This window comes from Zonotrichia albicollis, chromosome 3 (genome assembly GCF_047830755.1).
Source record: "Zonotrichia albicollis isolate bZonAlb1 chromosome 3, bZonAlb1.hap1, whole genome shotgun sequence".
NCBI lineage: Eukaryota > Metazoa > Chordata > Aves > Passeriformes > Passerellidae > Zonotrichia > Zonotrichia albicollis.
In genome coordinates this window covers 55,052,624-55,074,582 of record NC_133821.1, presented here as the reverse complement: position 1 = coordinate 55,074,582, position 21,959 = coordinate 55,052,624, and the positions used below count along the sequence as shown (strand labels likewise).

The following is a 21,959-nucleotide window of genomic DNA, read 5'->3' as shown; positions in this document are numbered from 1 at the left end:
TTATGAGAGATGAAGAGTAAGAAAAAATGGAAAAAATTCAGCTGGACAGACCTACCATGATCATCTCATCCAACTGCCAGCTTCAGGGCTAACCAAAAGTTGATGCATATTATTATTGGCTTTGTCCAAATGCTTCTTCAACACTGACATGCCTGAAATGTTAACTTATTATAAGTACTTTAATGTTTAAATTTCATTCATTAGTTAGTTCCAAAAGCTTATAAATGCAAAATTATTTGAGCTATATTATTTGCATTATGTAATGGTTGTGAATTGCTCTAATTTTAACACAAAAAAAAATCTAATGAAATCATCTTTATGAGATGACAATAATTCAGCCTATTGGGAAATAAATCAACAGTAAAAAAACACCCAAGAAAGATCAGACTTGCAAAGTTGGTTATTGAAATCTGTCAGTGAAATTCATCAGTTTCAACACCAAGCTGAGATTTATGTAACCACTTACCTTTTAGTAAAATCAGGTGCCGTTACACAAAGCAGATTACAGTGCAACTATTTTAACCTTGAACTGAGAGCTATGTATCTCCAGTAGAAGAAGCCTTTTTGCAAGGTGCTGATTTTGTTGTACTGCCCAATTATTCTACAATGCAAGTAATTCAGCTCGAGCAGTTAATATCCAGGGTATTTTATGCCTCTTGATCTCTTATTTCTCTGGTACAATTCCTACAAACGGGCACGCAACTTTGCATAGGTTCTACAAACCTCCCTCCAAAAAAGTGTTTCAAGATTCTAATTATCTCAACATTTGAGATTGTTTTACCTCTTCCTGCTTTTAACGGCTTCAGAGAGAAAGGCAGTTTCATTGACTTGTTCCCATGCTGTTCTCACCTAGCATAAATAAGAAGGACTTTGTTATAGGTAATTGGAAGATCAAAAATAACAACTGTCTAATTGCCTTCTGCATGGCAAAAAAAGTGAAGGAAACAAAAATTTACTAGATGTTCACTAGGGGAATGCTCTTGTCTGGAAGGGAATTTTGTATACAGGTTTACATTAATAGATAGCTGCAACACAAATGCCCTCAGTTGGAAGATGGGACCAGATCCAGTCACTCTGCACTTCCATTTGAAAAGTGCAGAACAAGGGCTAATAGCAGAGGAAACTCTAGCCTTGTGATATAGCAGATTTTATTTGTAAAAATACTTTGGTGAGCAAGCTCTTGGACTCTCTGGAGATTTAAGAGTATCCAAGCTTGCCAAACTGCACAGCTTTCACTAACCTATTACAGGGTCAGACCAGAACCCTCAATTCCCTTCAGGACTGCAGTATTACTTTGTGCCATTAGTTACTGGTGTCAGTTAGGCAAAATTCCTCTTAGCTTGTATCAGTTTTATCAATGTGAAGATGGAACAATTCTGGCCTTTGAAAATAAAGACATAAGAGGTTAATGCACTAACTCAAACAGCTTCATTAGATAGATTTTAAACTTTACCAGGGAGTTTCTCCAAGCCACGTGCCGCCCATCACATGTATGGCTTTGTGGTGGGATAATTTAACAAAAAAAACAGCAACAAAACCAAAAACCTAAGATGGATGTACAACGTTGTTATCTCTAACATTTCAAACTTTTCCAAGAACCCTGTAATTCCGTCCCAACTCAGACTGTCCTTTGTTTACATTTGCAAGGAGTTCTGGGTGTATATGTTCTTATTCCTCATCTGACTGAGCCAGGGCTGTCAAAAACTAACTGGCTTCCAAACTGCTGCTTATACAAATGATGAACTAGAATGCCTTTCTTTTACTGCTTTAAAAGGCTTCTGCCTCAGACTCATTCAGTGACACCCACTCTAGTACAGGAAGATTGTCCACATCTGAAGTGGAAAGACATGAACTATGTTTTATTATTTAGTAGAAATGTAAGTTTGAGCTTAGGGCAATACAAAATTTTCAACTGGTAACAGACCTGTTTGAGGACTTTTCTTCCTATATGCTGCTTCTATAGCACACCCTGTTAGAATCTCAATCCTATACTCCTAACCTAAAGCTGTAAATAATTGCATATGTATTCATTTTCCTTTCAGTACCTGGGCTCTGGTAGTCAGTTTTCTAGGCAATGGGAAGAAAGAGTAGCCTCTTCTTAATTCCTGTAGATGCTTTCTACTTATGTTGGGACAAGCTATTAAGTACTAACTAAACACCAAGTTTAAAGAAATTTAAAATTGCACATCTATTAAAAGAAATAATTATTCTATAATTTAAATTGAGCTCCTCAGTAGTGCTCAGGAACATATAATAAAGACCATGTATGGGTAGGTGTAATTGGATGCAGTTGCCTTAGGAACAAATGTTCAGCACACAGAGCAAGAAGCCCTGCTTAAAAGGCAAACTCAAAGACTTAAGCCTGGTAGCTGAAACCTGGCTTGATTGAAGTTATGAGAAAAGTACCATGTCTGGTAATTTTGGTACTTGGCTGGAGTCAGGGATTCATTCCAAAAGCTTTTTTAATTCTCTCATTATTATCAGTGCAGAACTAAACAATACATCAAAAAGTGTTGTACTGGAGATGCATTTCCCTGTCTCCCTTGTTCAGTAAGCTTATCACGAAGCAAAAACTACCTAGAGGGTCATAAGAGAGTTTAGGCTTATACTCTTAAGACTCTAGCTTCAATACCATTTCCAGTGTATTTTCATTATACAGACATGAGATATTGTGCCTTTAGAGAAATGTTGTAGGGTGCAAAAGAATTTGACATGCAGAGATAAAACATTGCCTGGTATATGAATATCATTTTAAAGCAATATTAATCACAAAGATTCCTATAGAGATGCTATGCAAAAATCTTTTCATTTTGTACACATAAATACAGAATGCCTAATATTGTTTCCCAGAATGATTTCTAGTGAGATGCAGTTATTACTACGCACATAGCAGCCACAGAAGGCATGAAGTATTATTCCCAGTACAAGATGTGTTTCTTGTCCATGCATTTCTCTACAAAGAAATTACTCATCTGTGCTTCTATGCCTTACTCTCATTTCTGTTTCCATTTGGAGAAATATTATAAGACACAAAACTACTTCTCACCCTAGGTGAAGTCAGAACACATATACAGCCCTCTACCTCTTGAAATCAGTATTTGCAAAAGACAAGGATTTTCCTACAGATATTAAACTACACATTACTAAGCTGTAAAGTTTGAAAGCAGGTTGTCTTTGAAACAAGAAAATCAAATACAGAAGTTGTTTATTAAATAAGTTGTTTATCAAATAATACTTCCCAAAGACTGTGAAGTAATTTTATGAATGGAACCAGAGATCCAATTCCATGCTGCACCCTCCAAGAGGATCTTCATAAGTCTTACAAGCCAACAATCATGATAAGGCAGTCATTTAAGGCGTATTTGTGCTTTCTTCATATATTATCTCAAGATAACCTGGCAAGCTGGAGAAACCAGGCAGGAGCCATATATCCTCCTGAAATCCCTGAAGCCATGCACACAGTACTCCGTTCCTTCATGTTAACCTAGTTTTCATTCCAACTTGTGTAATTTCCCAGTCTGATAAAGAGGACTTTACTTCCCATGTATTGGAAGAAAGTTCACGAGTTCACGTGGCTGTATGTAGGAGTCTCACATTATAACTACAATAATAACTGAATGTGGGCTTATGCTCATTTCCAAGTCAAGACCCATCTGTCATTCTCATGTCTATCGAAAAAACTTAAATAATTTTTGAACTCCTGAATGCACCAGAATTCACCTCATCTGGGCACAATCTCTGGCTTGCATGAAACCCAAGATCCCAAATTCAGGCCCATGGAATACACTTGCAATGTATGTAAGAAATAGCTGAAATATAAATCCTGAAAAACAGAGGCCTCTAGTCACCACATATGATGTAGAAGTGTCAGGAAGCCAAATCTGTGAAAAAAATAGCCTTTCTGCTCTTTTCTCACTTCACTTGCTCAACTTGAAAGTAATCAAATCTCCTGATTTAATTAAAGACATTTTCCATGCCTCCACTGACTTTAAGGGGTTTGTTTCTTGACTGCCTTTTTCTACCTTTACATTATTTTGTAATTGCTTCTCTTTAACTAGCCTCTGTTTATCAAATCTAAACACATATCTTTTCATTATAAATGTCTTGTTTCTGAAGCGAAGAAAGACCCACAACTGAGAAGTTATCGGGCCAGTAGGACACTAAATACTATGCAGCAAAAAATTATTTCAGCAGAAATACAAGGAAGAATGGTTTCTGTCAGTAATTTCTGTTCCATGGAAAGTGCTAACCAAAACTATAAGCAGTAGCGAGTATCTAAGCTTAAAAAGTAAACATGATTACCATCTTCACTTGTTCAAAACAAATGGCTGCATGTTAATTAAATCAGTCCTAAAGTTTCCAAAAAACATTGCATAAAGTGAGCAGGAGAGACAACAGAATCATAAAACCATGAAGTTCTGTTTCCTGTTTCACATTGCAAACACTGCATCTTTGGTATTAATCCTGGCACTACATATTTCAACTAGGGCAAAATTTTGCAAGCAGAAAATCTCTACTGAACACCCAAGGAACCAGATTGTCTGGAAAGCAGTTACTGTTTGAAAATGAAAAGACAACTCCAGGTTTTCAGGACAGGACCATGAATATACCATCAGCATCCTCACGTAAGCTCATCAACTCTGACGGAGCAGGTCCTTACTCCACTTCCCACCTGAGCACAAACCTGTGCTCTGTTCACACAACTGCTCGGATCTGGCAAAGCCAAAGCAAGATGTCCTGGAGAAGGCAGAGGCCCCAGGCTGCCACAGGGCTACCAACAGCACAACAGTGAGCTTAAGGATGGAATGACTGCGCCTGCTCAACTCGGAGAGTGGACAAGCAGGTCAATTTCCACACTACTTTGGTACCTTAGCTGGCATGAAGAGATAGCGAGGAAAAGCACCAAATTTGTGGGATTTCTGATGAAAGAGTCAAGGAAAAAATAACCCCTTTGGGTTGTCACAATTGGATCAGCTTTGGCACAATATTTATATTGTAATGGGATCAACAGGACTCTGCACCAGTGTTCAAAAATGAAAATCTGTTTGCTTCCTTTAGACGTATGAAGCATAAATAATTTTCATGAATTATCTGACAGAGGCCAGTTACAGCAAAGCAAAAACAAACTTTAATTGCAAGATTAAGACCTTATAATTTCACTAGAAGCCAGTTACATTCCCTTATCCTGGAGGGGCTCAAATATTCAAATTTCCCTGCCTCAGATGATTGGCTTTCTGAGTTAACGGAGCCTATCAACTGTGTGATGCCACTGTTGTTTTCCTAAATGTGATGATACGTAAATTCCAACACTGCCGGAAGAGCTTTTCTCAGAAAAACAACCCAACTCCTATATTGGCCAGATAAACTCATGGAAACAAAATGATAGGAAACATTTGGTAAAAAAATTAACCTTATTAGATCCTCAAGTTCCAGAGAAAAATAGAAGCGTCTGAAACCATTCAGATGCAGTTTTTTATAAGGGGAGATGACTGAGTGGAGAACAAGCTTCTCACATTCTGAAGAAAATGAAATCTGGGATATGTCTGCTGCATCCCTTCTGTCTAAGGACTTCTTAAAGTAGTGGTTCATAAAGAAAATATTTCTCTATGGTCTTCCACACAATCACAGCATCTTTTTTTCTTCCACGGATATACTGAGGGATGAAAGAATATGTGCCTAGTGAAGAGAAACAGGGAATCATAAATACTCAGGGAAGTTGTTTCTACAATAAGATGTACCACATGAAGGCAATCCATTGCCTAGGTAGGAACCATGATCTGCAGATAAATTTCTATGAACGTAAGTGCCCATTTTATCTCTGTTCTCAGAGTAGTCATCATTCACAAGCAATAGTGGAAAGTCTATGGCTTCAGCTTCCAAAACAGCAAGAAGGACAGAACTACACCTTTGTGCTCCAAAGGATGGTGCCTGCCAAAGGGCCAAAGTGACTTTTACATAACTTTTCTGTAGAATTGTAGAACAATGCGGGTTTGAAAGGACCTTAAGGATCATCTGATTCAACTACACCTCACTGCCATCTCTCTCTTTCTCTTGACGCTTATTTTATCTGAAGTAAGTGGCAGAAATTATCAGCAATTTACACAGGAAATATGAAACACAAACACCTCATTATACAGAAGAGAGATTATGGCATAAAAATTCACCTTGAAGAAAGCTCTGACATGAGCTAGAATCTAGTAAAATTAGCTATTAAGCTAATGAGCATTGCTGGTCGTTGTCCTTTTGTGGCTTTGTGTTTCAGTAACACAACAGTATCTGATATCACAGTAGGATAGCAACAACACAGGCTTTGTAGTCTGATTTCAATACTGTTATCTTGTGCAATTATTTGTCTCTATTAAAAAAAAAATTATTTAAAGTTGCAAAGATCCATCACACAGATCCATCACTCCAGAACTATTACAGAAATTTAACCAGAGGAAGGGTCTGCAATAAAAATAGTTCCAAAAATAAGCACTCATTCATAATTCTTGATGTTTCCAAATTAGTTTTTCAAAATTAACTTGCTTCCTCATTATTCCATATCAATTCAGAGTAGTATGTGTTTTTAGCAACAATCCATTATTATTGATTAGTGAACATGTTCACATTTCTTTTAAAAAAATAAAAGAAATAAATGCAGTTTTCCAGTGGAAGGATTCTCAAATGCCAGGTAACACTCTTCAAAACTGTTAACATGGGCCCTGACATTGCAAAGATGTACAGCTAGGTTTTCATGGTGGAGACTTCAGTGATATTTTCTAACACAGCAGCATTCAATGATAACATTCATTAAGGGTTTAAAATGAATGCTGGAAATCAACAGACTCTTAATTGCTGTCCCATGAACTGTTTTGCATAAATGGCTGAAGATGACATGTAATTAAAGCTGCACTGAAAAAAAGCTGAAAGCAATGAATTAATTTGTTTAAACAGCAAACAAAAAAAACGATGGCCCATTTTGCAGGCGGTAACTTTTTTAGTTTTTTCACTATGAAAACGAGATACAAAACACAAAATGTTTATTCATTTGCCTAGTTAAAAGTGGTGGTTACTTAACACTACACAATTAAAACTGTTAAGTAAACAAGTTACTAAATATTCACTAAACATTTATAATTTACTAAATAGTTATTAAACAATCAAAATGTTTAGCAAATCAGTTTAAATGAGAATTTTCTTGGCTTACCAGCAAGAAATTTAAGACTTAAATTTTGTGATTAATTAAGCTCTATATTGTAACAGGAACCAGTTTTCTATTAATTACTAGCCAAAAAAGTTTTACCAATTTTCAAAAGCCTAAGAATCCCCCATGTTTCTTCTTTATGGGAATTGTCCTGAAAAAGAAGATTTTGAAAGGCTTTTTAAAAAAATATTCACCTAGTATCTTTGCAGCTGCTCAGTACTCAGCACCTGTACTGCTCTGGCCTGCCTCAGGTAGCCAGATTGTGCTCATTCTCAGTTGCAAGAACACCCAGAGAGCTAAAACCCAGGAGATCCAGCAGGTCCTCTTTTAAAAGAGAATTACATCCTGTAGTATTTGGGATACAAACAGACTTGTGATTAGGTCTCTGAAATACTTAAAGAGACTATTTCTGGGGACAGCTCTTCTCAGTCACAGTGACTACTACATAATGAGGGAATTGCCTAACAAGTTTTAGTGTGAGCTGTCATGTGGACACAAGTCAGAAATACCCCTGGTTCACGTATCACCATGGAGGTTTAGCTTGCAGCAGAGAACTGCCACTGACATTAGAAACAACAATGCTACAGTGCCTTTAAATGTGCAATGCAATTCAGCACCATTGCTTTCTTTCACCTGTAGGTGCTCCCATGTTTTCTTTGGTTTTCTTGGTAACAAAAAAAATTACTGATGTTAGTACTGACAACGAAGAGTTGAAGTGCATTGATTAAAAAGTAAATTAGGCCTCAGACACCATAAGCCTATATTAAAAAAAATATATATAAAGCACATATTTTATTCATCTTCTAATCTTCAGTGCTGACCTATAGACTGGGTGCTGTAGAAGGACTGTTGACCTATAGACTGAACCTGTGAAGAGAAACTTGGATAGCTGCAACAAGCAAGAGGTTACCAGCACCTAGAGGTTACTCCATGTTTTCACCTGAAAAGGAAGATTCTCTCATCATCATTTGACCTCAGAAACAGCAACATGAATGATACCACCAAGTCTTGCATTAGTTATAAGCTTATTACATTCAGTATTTATGCACTGGAAAGCAAGCAAGCAGTTTAAATTAATTGCTTACAGTTGGCCTGAAAATGGCTTTCCCCAGAGAAAATTATAATCTTCATCTTATGTCTTTGAACTTCTGGAGTATATCACCTCAAAAAGTAAGTTAAATTCTCCCTCAGATGCAAATACATGAAAATGGTATTTGCACAAATTCCTCTTGATTCATATCCTCACTGGATTTGCTTTTAGCAACTGTGAAATTTCAGCATTCAATGGAGCATGAAAAGAAAATCACAAGGAGGAACGCTGGGGATCAGCTGGAAACACTGGTCTTTAGCTGTATTACTGATACTCTAATATTTACAAGTGCTCATACATTTAATTAGCTAAAACCAACACCAAACTCTTACCTTGAAAGGCTGTCAAAATCTATAACTGGGAACAGTCTGCCCAGAGGAGTTAGCAGTCCCCCATCTCTGGAAGTTTCCAAGGCAAACCTGGATTAGGATTTGAGCCAGCTGGTCCAGTGAATGTATCCCTGCCTATGGCAGGGGGGGGTTGAAACTAGATGATTTTTAAGGTCCCTTCTTACCCAAATCATTCTATGGTATAATTCAGTCATTGGCATACTCAGACAAGTATGCTTTCTGAGCAATCTTCAGGCTATTCAGCCAATGTGTTCTAGTATGTTACTGATATTGGTGACAGCACTTAAATTCCACATTCAGGTCAAGACTTAATGTGCTACACTGGATGAGTACTATATTGAAATGCTGTGCATTAAAATTATATGGTTTATTTTGCTGCTGCTGAAATAACTATGACCAAACATGAAAAATATAAAAATTAATATTTAAAGTAGCAGGGAAAAACAAAGCCAGAGAACTTCATTTAGTGGACAAAATCTTTCCTTTCACCTGAACATCATGTCTCTTAAAAGTTATCTCTGGGACAACCTGGAATTATTCACAAGGCAGAAGTCTCAGAGATATGTACTTTCACAAGCCATGATCCACAGACAATGGTCAATTCCTAATAAACAGAACTAAGAGGAGTTAAAACTACATACCATTCTCTTCTTTCTGCAGGTATGGAAATGTCTGTAAGCACACAAAAAATGTATGTGAATAAATGAGGAAGGCCAAGGCCCACGCAATCCTGATTTGTCCATAATAAGTCTGTATTTATGAACACATGCTAAGGATACATGAAAGTCCCTGCTTTAAAAGCAAGACCCTAATCTTAAACAAGGAGTGGAAGCAGGTGATCTGTAGGAAGAAGACTGCAAAATAGGGATAGCTGGCTCAAGCCCACGTGAATGTATTTAAAATACTAATCACATAATGACACACTGTGATATTGAATCACCAGAAAATAGACCTAGTTAGAGAAAAATGAATGTTTGGCAAAGGTGATAATTGTGAACATTTCCTGTGGAAACAAGCACCCTGCCAATTGCTACAATCATCAAAATAGGTAAGTCTTCCATACTGACCAGAAGGGCAGTCCAAGAGTTTTGTGACACCTGTATTTCTCAAGTACAGAAAAGCTCCTAGGGAACTATCGAAAAATATTTAGAAAACTAATTCCAACAGACAATGCTGTGAAATGGAAACTTAAAACATGGCTGTTCACCTCCAAACTTGCCTCTGCTCTTCAACTGAAGTCCCAGGCTTCCAGAGGCAGTAACCATGAGAATTCACATAACCTTCATGGATGAGAATGGCAGTGCTAATACAGCTCTAACAGCTTCATCTCCCTACAAGAAGACTGCCAGTGTGATCCGCAAATCTCATGGCATTGTTTTGGGGGCATTTTTATTAAAGCCTATGATCCCTGTGTTCTAACTAAAAGAAAAAAAATGAAAGTCAACTTACCTCTTACTGATAATGATAATTTCACAAATATTGAGCTCTGTTACATCTGAAGCTGCATAAGGGTATGATTCTGCAATCTGATTGCATCTTATCTGTTTCTTCCCCTCTGCCTTTATATTTGAAAAATCAAATCACATTCTGCAAAATATTCCCCATGGGACACATATGAATATTTGATTTAGACTGGAGAGCAGTTAACCACATAATTAGTTACCCTGGAAATCAAAGAATTCAGAAAAATAAGAACTACCAGATTAGAACATTCCTCTTTCTAAAGGTTGGCAGATGCTATGGAGGGAAGCACAAGAAACCCTCAAGAAAAGTCTCCTCACAGCCTAAGGAGGGGCTAATTCAAATTCTAGATAACGAAGTTTAATATTATCTCCAGCATGTTTCCCATTTTATCACAATTCTAGGTCTTATCACTGCTATTATAATTCCTTGAAATCTTCATCTCAAGAATAAAATGTTTTCTTCAATATGATTTCTTTTCTATCAATCTTTAATTGATGGCATTTCAGCTTCTTTTCCTGTCTATCTTTTTTCTCTTATGACCAGAAGAAAACCTCTCTACCTGCCTAAGCAACACATGCCAGTACTCTCCAACACTTTTGTTTCAACCTCTTTAAGGTAAACAGCAAAAACTCTTGATGCTCTTTACAGATTGTCTGTACTCTTTCTCCTTGCTCATCTCAGAGTCTCCAGTAATATTTTTTTGAGAGCAGATAACTATAATTACCCTAAATTTGCTGAAGGCATCCTAACACACAGGAACTACATTGCATTGTTGCAGCTCCTAAAATCTGGTTTGCAAGTGCAGTCCAACAGCAGAGGTCTTCCCTGAGCTGTGTACAGTCCCAAAATCACCAGCCAATGTAATGTGCAAGTTGGCAGGTAATTTTAGCGTTTTCAGAAAATGTGAGGCTTCTGTTTGTGATAACTGAATGACATTTATTGACATTTCAGCAAGTCACCTGGCTGGGACAGGTCTCCCTAGAGTAATGCTACAAGTCCTTTCTCATTGTGTCCAATCCAGTTTGTGTCTTACACACATTTTCACTTCTTCCTCCTCTTTTTCCAATGAATTTATAAGAATATTAAATACTGGAGTTGCTACATAACCTTGAGGTATCCCGGTATGTTTCAAATTGTTCTCCAAGCAAGTTTTGGGGTCATGGTAACACTACCTCAGTTTATCAGTGGTAGTTTCCCTAATGGAGTTTTGCTAAAACAAAAACAACGAAATAAGCAAAAGCTTTCTGAATCTCAGTTTCATACATCCATCCATACAGCTATATATATATATAAACAGTCTAAATGAAGCATAAAAGAAATGCACTGCAGTGCAAAAGAGGTAGATCTGACCCTATAGGCAATTTAGTTACAATAAAAAGAATGTCACCAAGAGAGACAGAATAAATAAATCTAGATCATACCATAATATGGACTTATTTTCTGCAAAGCAGGTCCATTATTAATGCAGTCCATAATTATAATCATAGTGCATCCAATTGTCTACAAGGATGCAAAATAAGATGACAAAGAGTACCCAGGTTGCAATTTAAGCTTAATGAAAATCATTTGTTCGCAGTACTTCAGCCAAATAAATTTTCTAACTGCAAAGTCTCAAGGAAAGTCCGTATCCCAAAACTAGACATCAGCCCAACTTGAAGGAGCATTCAAAGATGTTTCAAAGCAGCTGTGACAAAGTTGTCTTCCCACTTTAGATGATATACCCTATTCAGTCAGCTATTCAGCTGATGCAGATCAACATGGCTCTCCTCAAACCATGCTGTAGAGATGTATCTTTCCTTCTACGCGTCCTTCCACGTTCCTACTAACTCAGATTTTAAATTGGCAACACATTCACATAACCTATTATTTTTGGACACACATTTATGAAACTCAGACACATAGTATATTTATTGCCCACCATTATAACTCAAGTATGTAATTTTGTTATTCAGATCGAATTAGGAGAGAAAATGTAACTAGAATAGCAGTTTTAGGCTTGCTATTAACTTTTTCAGACAGAGTTATAAATTTCAACAAATAGGTTATAATTGAGGAGCCAGCATGACCTTTATTATTTCAGAAGGTTCAGCCACAGCAGCTCAGTGTGACTTCAGCTAGACTATTAGTCACTCTGTCAGATAGAACCATTAACATCCAACTCAGTCTGGCATCCACATGTGATCTGATCCTTAAAACTGGCCTGAATAAGCTTTACTCTCAAGAACAGCCCCAATCCAGGCACTGGAATTGCTCTTATAGAAACATCACATTCCTAGTGAGTAAAGCAGCAAATATCTGATATTTCTGTCATAACTGCAATCAAAGGAAAAAATAAAAAAAGGCTCTCGCAGAAGAGTATTAGAATATTTATTAGTAAAGTCCAATTTTCAGGCAATCAAGACCAGCTCTCCCTCAGAGAAAAACTGAACTAGTACTGTGTGCCATGCATTCTTGTATCATTCTATTCCATTATTAAGCATACTGCCAAACAGATAATCTAGTAGTAAATATTTCAGAACATTTGCACTTAAAACGTAGGGAAGCACAGTATGAAAACAACCACTTTATCAGAGCCAGTGTTTCCAGCAAAGCAATGATTTTGGTTACAGAAGAATCCTTTTATCAACAAAAACCCCTGTGATATTTCAAACGACCTTAAGAAAATAAAAATAATGTTATGACTTCAATTAATTGGTAAACTATTCTGTAACTTTTTAATGCATACAACTGACATAAACATGATGAAAGATGGACAAAAATTACACAAAAAGTACTAGTTGATATATTACAACAACTTGAGGTAATGCTTCCTTTGTAAATCATGTATGTGATGGAATACAGCTACACCTCTCTTCATATCGTTATCATTTGAAGTTTCTTTCTCAAGTGTATGCATACGGAAGAAACAGCTCCACTCGACAGAGGAAAAGACAGATCATTCAGCTCAAGTGGTGCAAAAATTTGACAGAAATTTTCTCCTAAAACAACAGAAACACACACTGATAACGCGTTACTTGTGGAAATGGTATGTGCATGAGCGTGCAGGGGCTTTTACACAGCTGTCAACCCACGGTAATCACCGTCGCTAAGTATGCCTGCAACGCGAAGACAAATATTTGACCTATTTTCTTAGCAGAATTTAGCTGTCATCATTCGTAGCACCACGCTCTCGTGAACCAGCCACTGCCAAAGGACTAAGGCAACACGGGCATCGAATTCTTCGCCGGGAGTGAGAGCGCATCCTTCCACGGAGCGAGGTTTGCTCCAGCGCTAAAGCGCTCGGCCCCTCGAACCCCCATCCCTCTGCCGGCTCCTGGCTGCGCCCCGGTCCTGGCAAGCCCCCCGCGCCCGCCCGGACTCACGTTTGTAGCTGGCGGCCCAGGGCTGGTAGCCGTAGTAGCCGGTGATGCGGAGGATGCGCTCCTCGATGGAGGTGAGCCCCACGGACGCGCTGGTGAGGTCTTCCACGGAGCGGGACCACTTCAAGTCCTCTTTGATGGCCTCGTCCACCACCAGGTACTTGAGCTGCCGCAGCTGCGGGCTGATGTCGGACAGCCGCCGGGGGCTGACATCGGGGGAGCGCCGCATGCCGCTGCGGGTCGGGAGAGGAGCGTCAGCCCGGGGCCGCGCCGCCAGCGCCGCCGCCCTCCGCCGGCCCCGGGCGAAGTTGGCGGCGGGCGGCGGGACCCCCGCCGGCAGGGGAGCCGGCCCGGGCCCGCGGCACCCACAACTTTCCTCGCCGCCCTCCTCCACCGGAGCGACCCCCGGGAGCGGGCGGCGCCGCCGGCTGGGCTGAGGTAAGGTAAGGTGAGGCGAGGTGTGGGGTGTCCCCGTCCCCCCGGCCCGCCCGCCCGGCCCCGCGGGTACTCACAGCGTGGCGGCTTTGCCCCGCGCGGAGCCGTTGGGGAACTCCCGGATCCCCATGGGGAGCAGCAGCGATGGCTGGGGGGCGCCCAGGCTTCCCGGCGGGGCGAGCCGGCGGCTCTCACCGGCCGGGTAACAGGCGGAAAGGAAGGAAAGGAGCGAGCGGGGGAAGGCGGCGCCCCCGTGGCAGAGGGTCCCCGGGCTGGCGCTGGCCCCGGCGGGAGAGGCAGGCAGGGAGAGAGGCGGGCAGGGATGGAGGGACGGAGACGGGCGGGCCAGCGCTGCCGCCTGCGAGCCGCTGCCGCCTGCGGAGCGCCGAGCGCCGGCGGCGGGGGCCGGGCAGGGCAGGGCGCGCTCCGCGCCCCCCACCCCGCGCGCTCCCGCCGGCCGCCGGCAGGGGGAGCCCCCGGGCCCGCCGCCGCCGCCACAAGCGGCCCTCGGGCGGGGTGGGGCGGGGCGGCCTTACCCTGCCGGGGCCGCCTCACACCCTGGGCGGCTTCTCCTGCCCGGGTGTGCCCGCTCGATCGAGCAGCCAAGCCGTTCCCCCCTCTGTTCCGTGGCGACAAGCTCGGAACGGCGCGAGGGGGCCGGAGAGCCCAGCAGGACCGGCTCTGAAGAGACCGTGGAGCCCGTCTGACGAGGGGACCCACCTGGATACCCCCTAAGGCTGCCGAACCAGCTCCGGGTCACGCAGCCTTCTACCAACTCACCTTTAGTTTTGTTTTTTTTTAATCCATCACCAAATTTAAGTGGCAAACATGCAGTTAAGCTTAAATGAACATGTGAGCATTGATATTACCTTATACAAAGAATTAATTCACAGACAAATAAGATTAAAATCTGATAATAAAGAAATTTAGATTCTTGGGCAAAACTTGGTCACCTAGAAGTATAGACAGTTGAAGTCAAAGAGTGTTTTGTATATATGTATCCATATATATTTGGAAGGGGGTAAAAATCAAGTCCAAGGAGAAAAGGTTGTTACCTTTCACCACTTCACTAGCTCAGTTTACTTGGAACATTAAACCACCAAGATATCAAATGTGGAAGTGAGCTGGATCAGTGAAATGCAACCTTTCACTGTCACTGAAGGGAACATTACAGCATCACTGCACCATGGTCAGAAAGGGAAAGTATAAAACATAGCCAGCAAATGAAAATCAAACGAATTATCATCCTAAATACACATGTATTGAATAAAGCACTAACTTTATTTTATTTCCTCTACAACCCTTATTTTGAACCTGTGAAGAGGGAAAATGTTTGCTGTTAAGGAAGCTGGTTCCAAAATCCACTACAGATGAACGGCAGTGGTCCAGCAGTGCAAACAGAGGGTAATTGTGCACGTGCTCGATGCTGCCCGCCAGTAGTGACAGAAACCCTTGCAGGGTGCACAAATCAATGCTGGAGGATGATTTTGGTTAAGATGAGGGCATAAAAGCACCATGCTCACTAAATCTAAGGATACCAATCACTGTCATGATTTAAGTCTCTTTAGGGCATTTGGGGCAGGAATGGTGATGAAAGGCACGAATGGATTAATCATTTCAGTCAGGCCTCCCAAGGCCATCACTGGACCAGCATCGTTCGGTATGCACGGTCCATGCTCTCTCTGGCTTTACGTGGTGGACAAGGATAGGATTTATTCTGAGAATTTCCCATAATACTGCATGCATCTAGTGTAAAATTCCTCTATGATTATACGTCCAGAAATAAAACATAGTTTCAGAGCCAGCAAAGGCTCCAATAATGAAGGGAGCCAAACACTGTTGACCAGCCAATAGTGACTGACACCTGCTGAGCACTCACCTGCCTCTTGGCATAGGCTGCTGCAAACTAGCACAGGCTGCTGCAGCCCTGCTATATATTGTGCCTTCATCACTGATGTGTTTAGCTGCTCATCTTCTATAGCACCAGAGAGCAGCTGTGGAAGTCAGAGACCCTATTACACACATATCCACTTTGATATGCCAGAAGCATCCTGTTCTTCTATCCAGTAAAATTTTTTCAGCTGTTTTATTACTCCCCAGCTGCTGTCATTCCAAGGTGCAAATGAAATGACGGATGGGTGTTTCTCCTCTCACACACACAAGTGACTTTGAACAGCTTGGGTGGCAGCGCTGACAAACTTGAAGTGAGCATGCCTCTTGCAAGAGAGGAAAAAAGTGCATGGGAGTGAACATCTTAAAGTTCACTGAAACATTTAATAAAGATGACATTTCAAAATTTTATAAGTGCAACAGCAACATCTACAAACAGCTACCTCTTAGGATCTTACCAAACCTTGCTGTAAGGGATGTTTCTTCTTTAAAAATAGCCGCTGCTGGAGACATGCAAGTAAAAATTCTTATGTATATTATTTTAATTATGTTCAAGCATTGTAGCTAAAACTGTAGCTGTATGGCATTGGACAATAAAGCATAAAGTTTTGGATTCCACATGACTCGGCATTTGTAGATTTATGGAGCTGTTTAAGATTTTTAATAAAAGGAGAAGAAAATCTTGTGGTATTCTAGCAATTCCACAAAGTGTACGGAAAAAAATTAGCTAAGCAGAATATACCTACTCTAGGAATAGTGGGCAAAATGGTATGCAGCACCAAGCTGGAGCCACTGGGAACAGCTTTCTGAACCTCTTACTAGTGAGAGTTTATTACTTTAGTAAAACACCTGCAATCATTCAAACACAGAAGGGTTAGGAAACTGTATTTTTCTAAAAAGAAGAACTCTATAGCAAGGGAACAATATCTAATTATTCCAGAGTGTGGTGCCTTATTCTGTCCTTTTAGATACTCCTTTTTATGTTTTTCCAGACAACATGAAATTATATGCTTGACTGATATCCAGCTCTTAAAAGGCACAGCCATTAAGATATATTAGCATTGTTGTCTACAGTGTGATGCCATATCAAAGGAAAATATAACTTAAACTGTATTTATTTTCACCTCCCATCAATACTAGCTTGCCAGAAGATTCTCTGGGATGGAAGTTTACATTTATCAAAATACTACTCTTTTCATGAGAAAGGTAAGTGCATTTTTTTTTTTATTTCTCCCAACCATGACCCCAAGATAAGAATTTTACATTTAAAAGATTCTCTGACATTCTAGACTAAGATAGCAACCATGTTTCGTCAGGCAACAACACAATCACTACTGTATAAACAGCAGCATGAAGTTGATATGGTCCTTCTTTTCCAGGTCATAAAAATCAGCCTTAGAACCTGAATCTTTAGAAGGAAAATTAGCTCACTCCTTAAGCAAGGAAAGACTTAAGTGCCCTTCTCACCAATTATTCTGCATTTGATGCTTAGTCCTGCTTCTTAGTATTTTTATATTTAGCACAGAAGGTATAAGCCCAAGCTATTAATAACTTGTTCCTGTCCCAGGGTATTTGGGTGTTGGACAGAAATACAATATACATGATAAAAGTCCTGTATAATATATGGAAATGCTGTAGGGCAAAGCTATTCATTTTCTCCAGCTGGGGTCAAATTTGACATCCACATGAATATAATGCTGCTGCATAACCCAAATGACTCCAGCTCTATCCATGGGACTAATTGTAGCATGTTCAGATTGAACAGGAGTGCAACTTTGAGCATAATGCATTTCACATACAAAATATTTTGAATCAGCAACAACAACAATAAAAAAAGCAGAAACTGTCTAGTGCATCCTAGATATTTGCTTGCATTAATGTTTTTAAAATATTTAATACCATCTTGAAGTGGTTGAAATAAACTCAGAAAACCAAGAAGAACTGATACAGCAGTCGGAGAACGGCCAAATGAAGACTGAATGAGAAGCAAAAGTCAGCCTGACCACCTCTGACAGAATCACCCTTGCTCTCTCAAGTAGAGAAACCAACACTGTGCTTGAGAGAGCAGTCAGATGAATTTAAGACAAGTGAGAGCAAATTTTTCACGAGCTCTCACATTGCGCTGAATCCCCTGCAATGCATGGCAAAACCAAATAAGTATCAGAATTTTTGTCATGACACCTTGCTGAAAGTAACTGGAAAGCTCTGGAAATGACAATCTAGCTGCCTGTTATAGTGAGGAAGGGCCATACACAGTTAGTGTCCCAGTTCCTGGGAGGTATGCTGCTTTATAGAAAGAAAGCTGATTTTAATCTGCTACTTTGAAGTGGTTGAATATAAACTGTTCACTTTCTTTCTTTGACAGACACAGTGGAAAATAGAAGTCCTTTATATTTGGAATGGAAAATAGACCTATTTTTTGTTTTGATATCCATTGTTCGATGAGAAGTGCATAAAAAAATTAGGACAACTCATCATGTCTTAGTGGCGTACGAGCCCTGCCAGTGCCTCTCTTCCAAGTTCCAATCAAAAACTGAAATGAAAAGAGCAGAAAAATAGTAACATTTCCTTCCTCCAGCAAGAGTCCCAAAAGGAGGTGTTAATGAGAGAATGCAGAACAGACTTCTTCAATATCCCATATCTTAAGAAATGCCAGAAGTGTCAAAGTCCATTGGTATGCTATGTAGCCTTGATATCCCTTCATGTTCTGCCATTTCACATTATTTGTTTATGCTAGAAATAGCAGGCTACGAAACTCAGGTGAAGGAAAGGCTGGATACTGGTACTGCAATTTTTCTGTATTTATCTGTGCGTGACTCCTAGTTCCCCCTTGTCCCACAAGTTTGCTGAGAGGCGAGCCAAACAATCAGGGAATGAGGGGGAAAAATATAGGAAAGAGAATTAAGGACTCCAGAAAAAATATGAAAGAAAACTTTTATTGGATTTGTGCTCAGGGAAGGAAGTAGCTTTAGCAAACTAGAGCACAATATTCGTGTTGTGTTAGCCCCAAGAAAAACCTAATAATTCTCACCCTTCAGATAAACTTATGGGCTGTTTTCTAGTTTTGAAGGTGTTTTTAAAGTTGGATTTTTTTAATGCAAAAAAATGTGTCACTAGCCTTGGACTGCACAGATTTCTCAGCAGGAGAGATTTCTGAAGAGAAAGAAACACTTGGAAACTGATGTGACAGGCAATTTTTACTGTATAAAATTAATGGTAGCTGTTTGAAGCTGCACATGTGTCTGAAACATTAAAAAACCCACAGCTGAATTTTTGATCTGGAAGCATAGAAGATCAAAAAAGCATTACACTTTTGCCAAATGCTTCCAAAGTGTGGGGCCAAGCTGCTTACTTCTATGTAAGCATTTTGAGTCCTATTTGTAAGTTAACCATTCTTATTTTTCCAGACTTGGAATTAATTTTGGAAGCTACTGTAACTATTCTGTTGCACCAACTCAGACCTCACTTCTCCCCACAATATACAAAAAAGTGTCCTTTCTTCACCTTTTGTCTCCTACAATGGACAGATTTCATCCTGTCATGAATAAAGACTGTATCTCACTACACTTTTTTCCCGGATGTTCTTTGAAATCGAAAGACTTCATTAGAAAAAGTAAATCTCTTAAGAGTATAAATGTTTAGTGAGGGCAACAGTAAAAGCCAGGGGCAGACAGTTTGCTATGCAGGTCGTTCCTGCAGGTTGCAACACCCCTACACAGTGCATACCCAGAGAGAGGCAGACATTAGCACTGCTGCGAGCCTCAAGGCTGCCCTGCTTCTTAGTGGAAAATGCTATAGCATTAAAAATGAGTTCTTTCATCTTGTATTTCCTTAGTAGATTCTTTTATTGTGGTGATAAATTTGGAACAATGAGATTATTTGATTAAACTTTCTCAGTCACTGCTGAATGGACTACCCTGCTTGTAGAATTAATAAAAAGGCCAAGACACCTCATTAACATGCTTGGTATTGAGCTGGATTGGCAGCAGCACAGCTTAATCCTGCCAAAGGCCATTTGCTGAAGAAAGTCAAAAAGCTTTTAAATCATATTCTTAAAGGTTGAGTCAGGAGAAGATGACCTTGCAAAAGCTGTGGTCCTAACTGTGCAGACTTCCCTTCTGCCCATTCATGCTAGAGCTGCTTACTGCACAGAACAATATGTTAAATAGTATGGTGTCTCCATATGCAATTTAATGCAACAGGATTTATTTTGCTGTGCATGCTGATTGGAAAACTATGTACAAAAGCTTAGTTTTAAAAAAGCCAAATATGCCAATGTCCTCTGGCAGGGTTTTTGTGTTTTAGTTCATTTTTTTCTCTTTTTTGGTAGCTGGAAGTATGCTAGCATCACTTGATGGTCTAAAGGTACATTTTATTTTAGAAGAATTGATACAGATGTACTACACCACTTTAACTATTCCCTCACAATCTGTATAAGCAAATACAGCTCAGAAAGACATAGACAAAGTGGATGAAAAGCATGTGTACATTATCATGCCTATCAAAACATCACAAAGATCAAGATTAATGACATCATTGTTGTTTAAAATCATTCATCTGTGGCACAATAACTATAGAAAGATTTATTGTCAAGTAAATTGCATTATAATCCTAATACACAACAGCCTATAAAACAGATCTCAACCTTCTGTTTTGAAAACAGTGCTTAGATTATTTACTTAAATATGTAAAGTGAATGTCCCAGGTAGTTAAAACATTCTTTACATCTGGTCACCTAGGTGAAAATAGTTTTTTCTATATAGACACATTTATATTTCTATAAATGCAGAAGCAACTGCATTTCTCAACAGTAGCACACTAGTTTCAACACATTAAAATTTATGGCGAAGTTATCCTCTAAGCTCAATTAAGCTGCTTCATACCAGTGAAACTTCACCAGTTTAGTAGAGTTGCTTCCAATGTCTAGTCTCTGAACTCACTGGTAGGCTCTCATTGTGAAGGGTAACATGATTTTTGTGATCAATCACTTCAATGTATTTTCAAAAAAAATGTGACTACAAGAAAATTTTATTGCAAATATCTTAACTTCTATTTTTGCTTAAGCGAAACACATAAGAGTGTCTTAAAAGTTCATGGAACCTTTTGTTGCTGTCTTGGTAATGTTTCTTCTAAAATGCATTTTTATATTCCTTTTTCTAGGCTACCTTTATTGGTTTTGAGCTAAAGATTTTCCTTGTATAAAGGTTTTCCTTTTCTGGCCCTTGCAAAATTCCTATTAAAGTAAAAATGGGGAATGTGAGAAAATTAAAAGAAAAATTGAGCCCTATTAACAACATGATAAATATGAGGAAGGCAAACTAACACCATACACGTAGGTAAGGAAGAGATCACATTATGCTTACTTATCTTCATTAGAAAAGGGACACTTCTCTTATCTGTTTTGCAATATAAATATTGCAAAATATTTATATATTTATTAATATTAATATTTATCTATTTTGCAATATAAGTCCTTGAAGTAGTAATCCAAAGACAAAAATTACAATTCCTAAGACAGAGAACTCCATGGAACTTCAGGAGATGACAGTGCTGTGTGAAACAGAGGATCTGTAGGAATGTATCTCCCCCCTGGTCTTCTTCAGGTCACTTTGAGGTTTGGTTTTGTTTTGTTTTGTTTTGTTTTTAATTGAGCGTTTGGCTTTAGAAATAAGTAAAAATGTTAGCCTTGACATTTAAAATCTGTAATAAATAGAGAAAACAAGGACATTGCAAACCTCCGTAACTGGATTTTTTATTGCCTGACAGAAATAAAAATTTTAGTGTATCAAATAGCTAAAAAGAAAAATAAATAGAATAAATAATTTTTCTTTTATTGTTCTCCTGCAGTTGAGATTTCACACATTAAAAAGTTGAAAACCAGCAACTTTTTATGCTTTACAGTGCAATGAAGATGTAATTTGCACCTTCTGTAACTCACATGGGATTTTTATATTGCCTTGGATGCACTTTCATAAACATTAAAAAAGAAATAAAGTAGCCCTAATAAAACACAACCACTGCTACTTCCTGAGCACTGAGCTATAGATAGTGTTTTGCAGTCCTTCAGTACTCATACACATTTGTGACAAGGGTTTAACCCTCAGCTGCTACTAAAATTATTGTCTTGTAACCTCAAATGTATTTCTCTACCAAACCAAAACAAATACTCATCACAACATATTTTT

The 21,959-nt window shown here is 39.3% G+C and overlaps 1 protein-coding gene and 1 long non-coding RNA gene across 2 annotated transcripts in view; one reads left to right on the top strand and one right to left on the bottom strand.

The window, feature by feature from the left end:
- Positions 1 to 14,097, bottom strand: part of SLC35F3 (solute carrier family 35 member F3) — a 163,210-nt gene extending 149,113 nt beyond the window's left edge. The window contains exons 1-2 of the mRNA XM_074537493.1: positions 13,962 to 14,097; positions 13,453 to 13,682 (exon numbers count right to left, since the gene is read on the bottom strand). Coding sequence (XP_074393594.1) covers positions 13,453 to 13,682; positions 13,962 to 14,014 — 283 coding nt within the window. The 5' untranslated portion in view covers positions 14,015 to 14,097. The remainder of the gene's footprint in view (positions 1 to 13,452; positions 13,683 to 13,961) is intronic.
- Positions 13,467 to 21,532, top strand: LOC113459358 (uncharacterized). Its single transcript, XR_012579572.1, has 3 exons — positions 13,467 to 13,606; positions 16,915 to 16,980; positions 18,140 to 21,532. It is a non-coding gene; the product is annotated as an uncharacterized LOC113459358 (long non-coding RNA).
- The last annotated feature ends 427 nt before the right edge of the window (positions 21,533 to 21,959 follow it).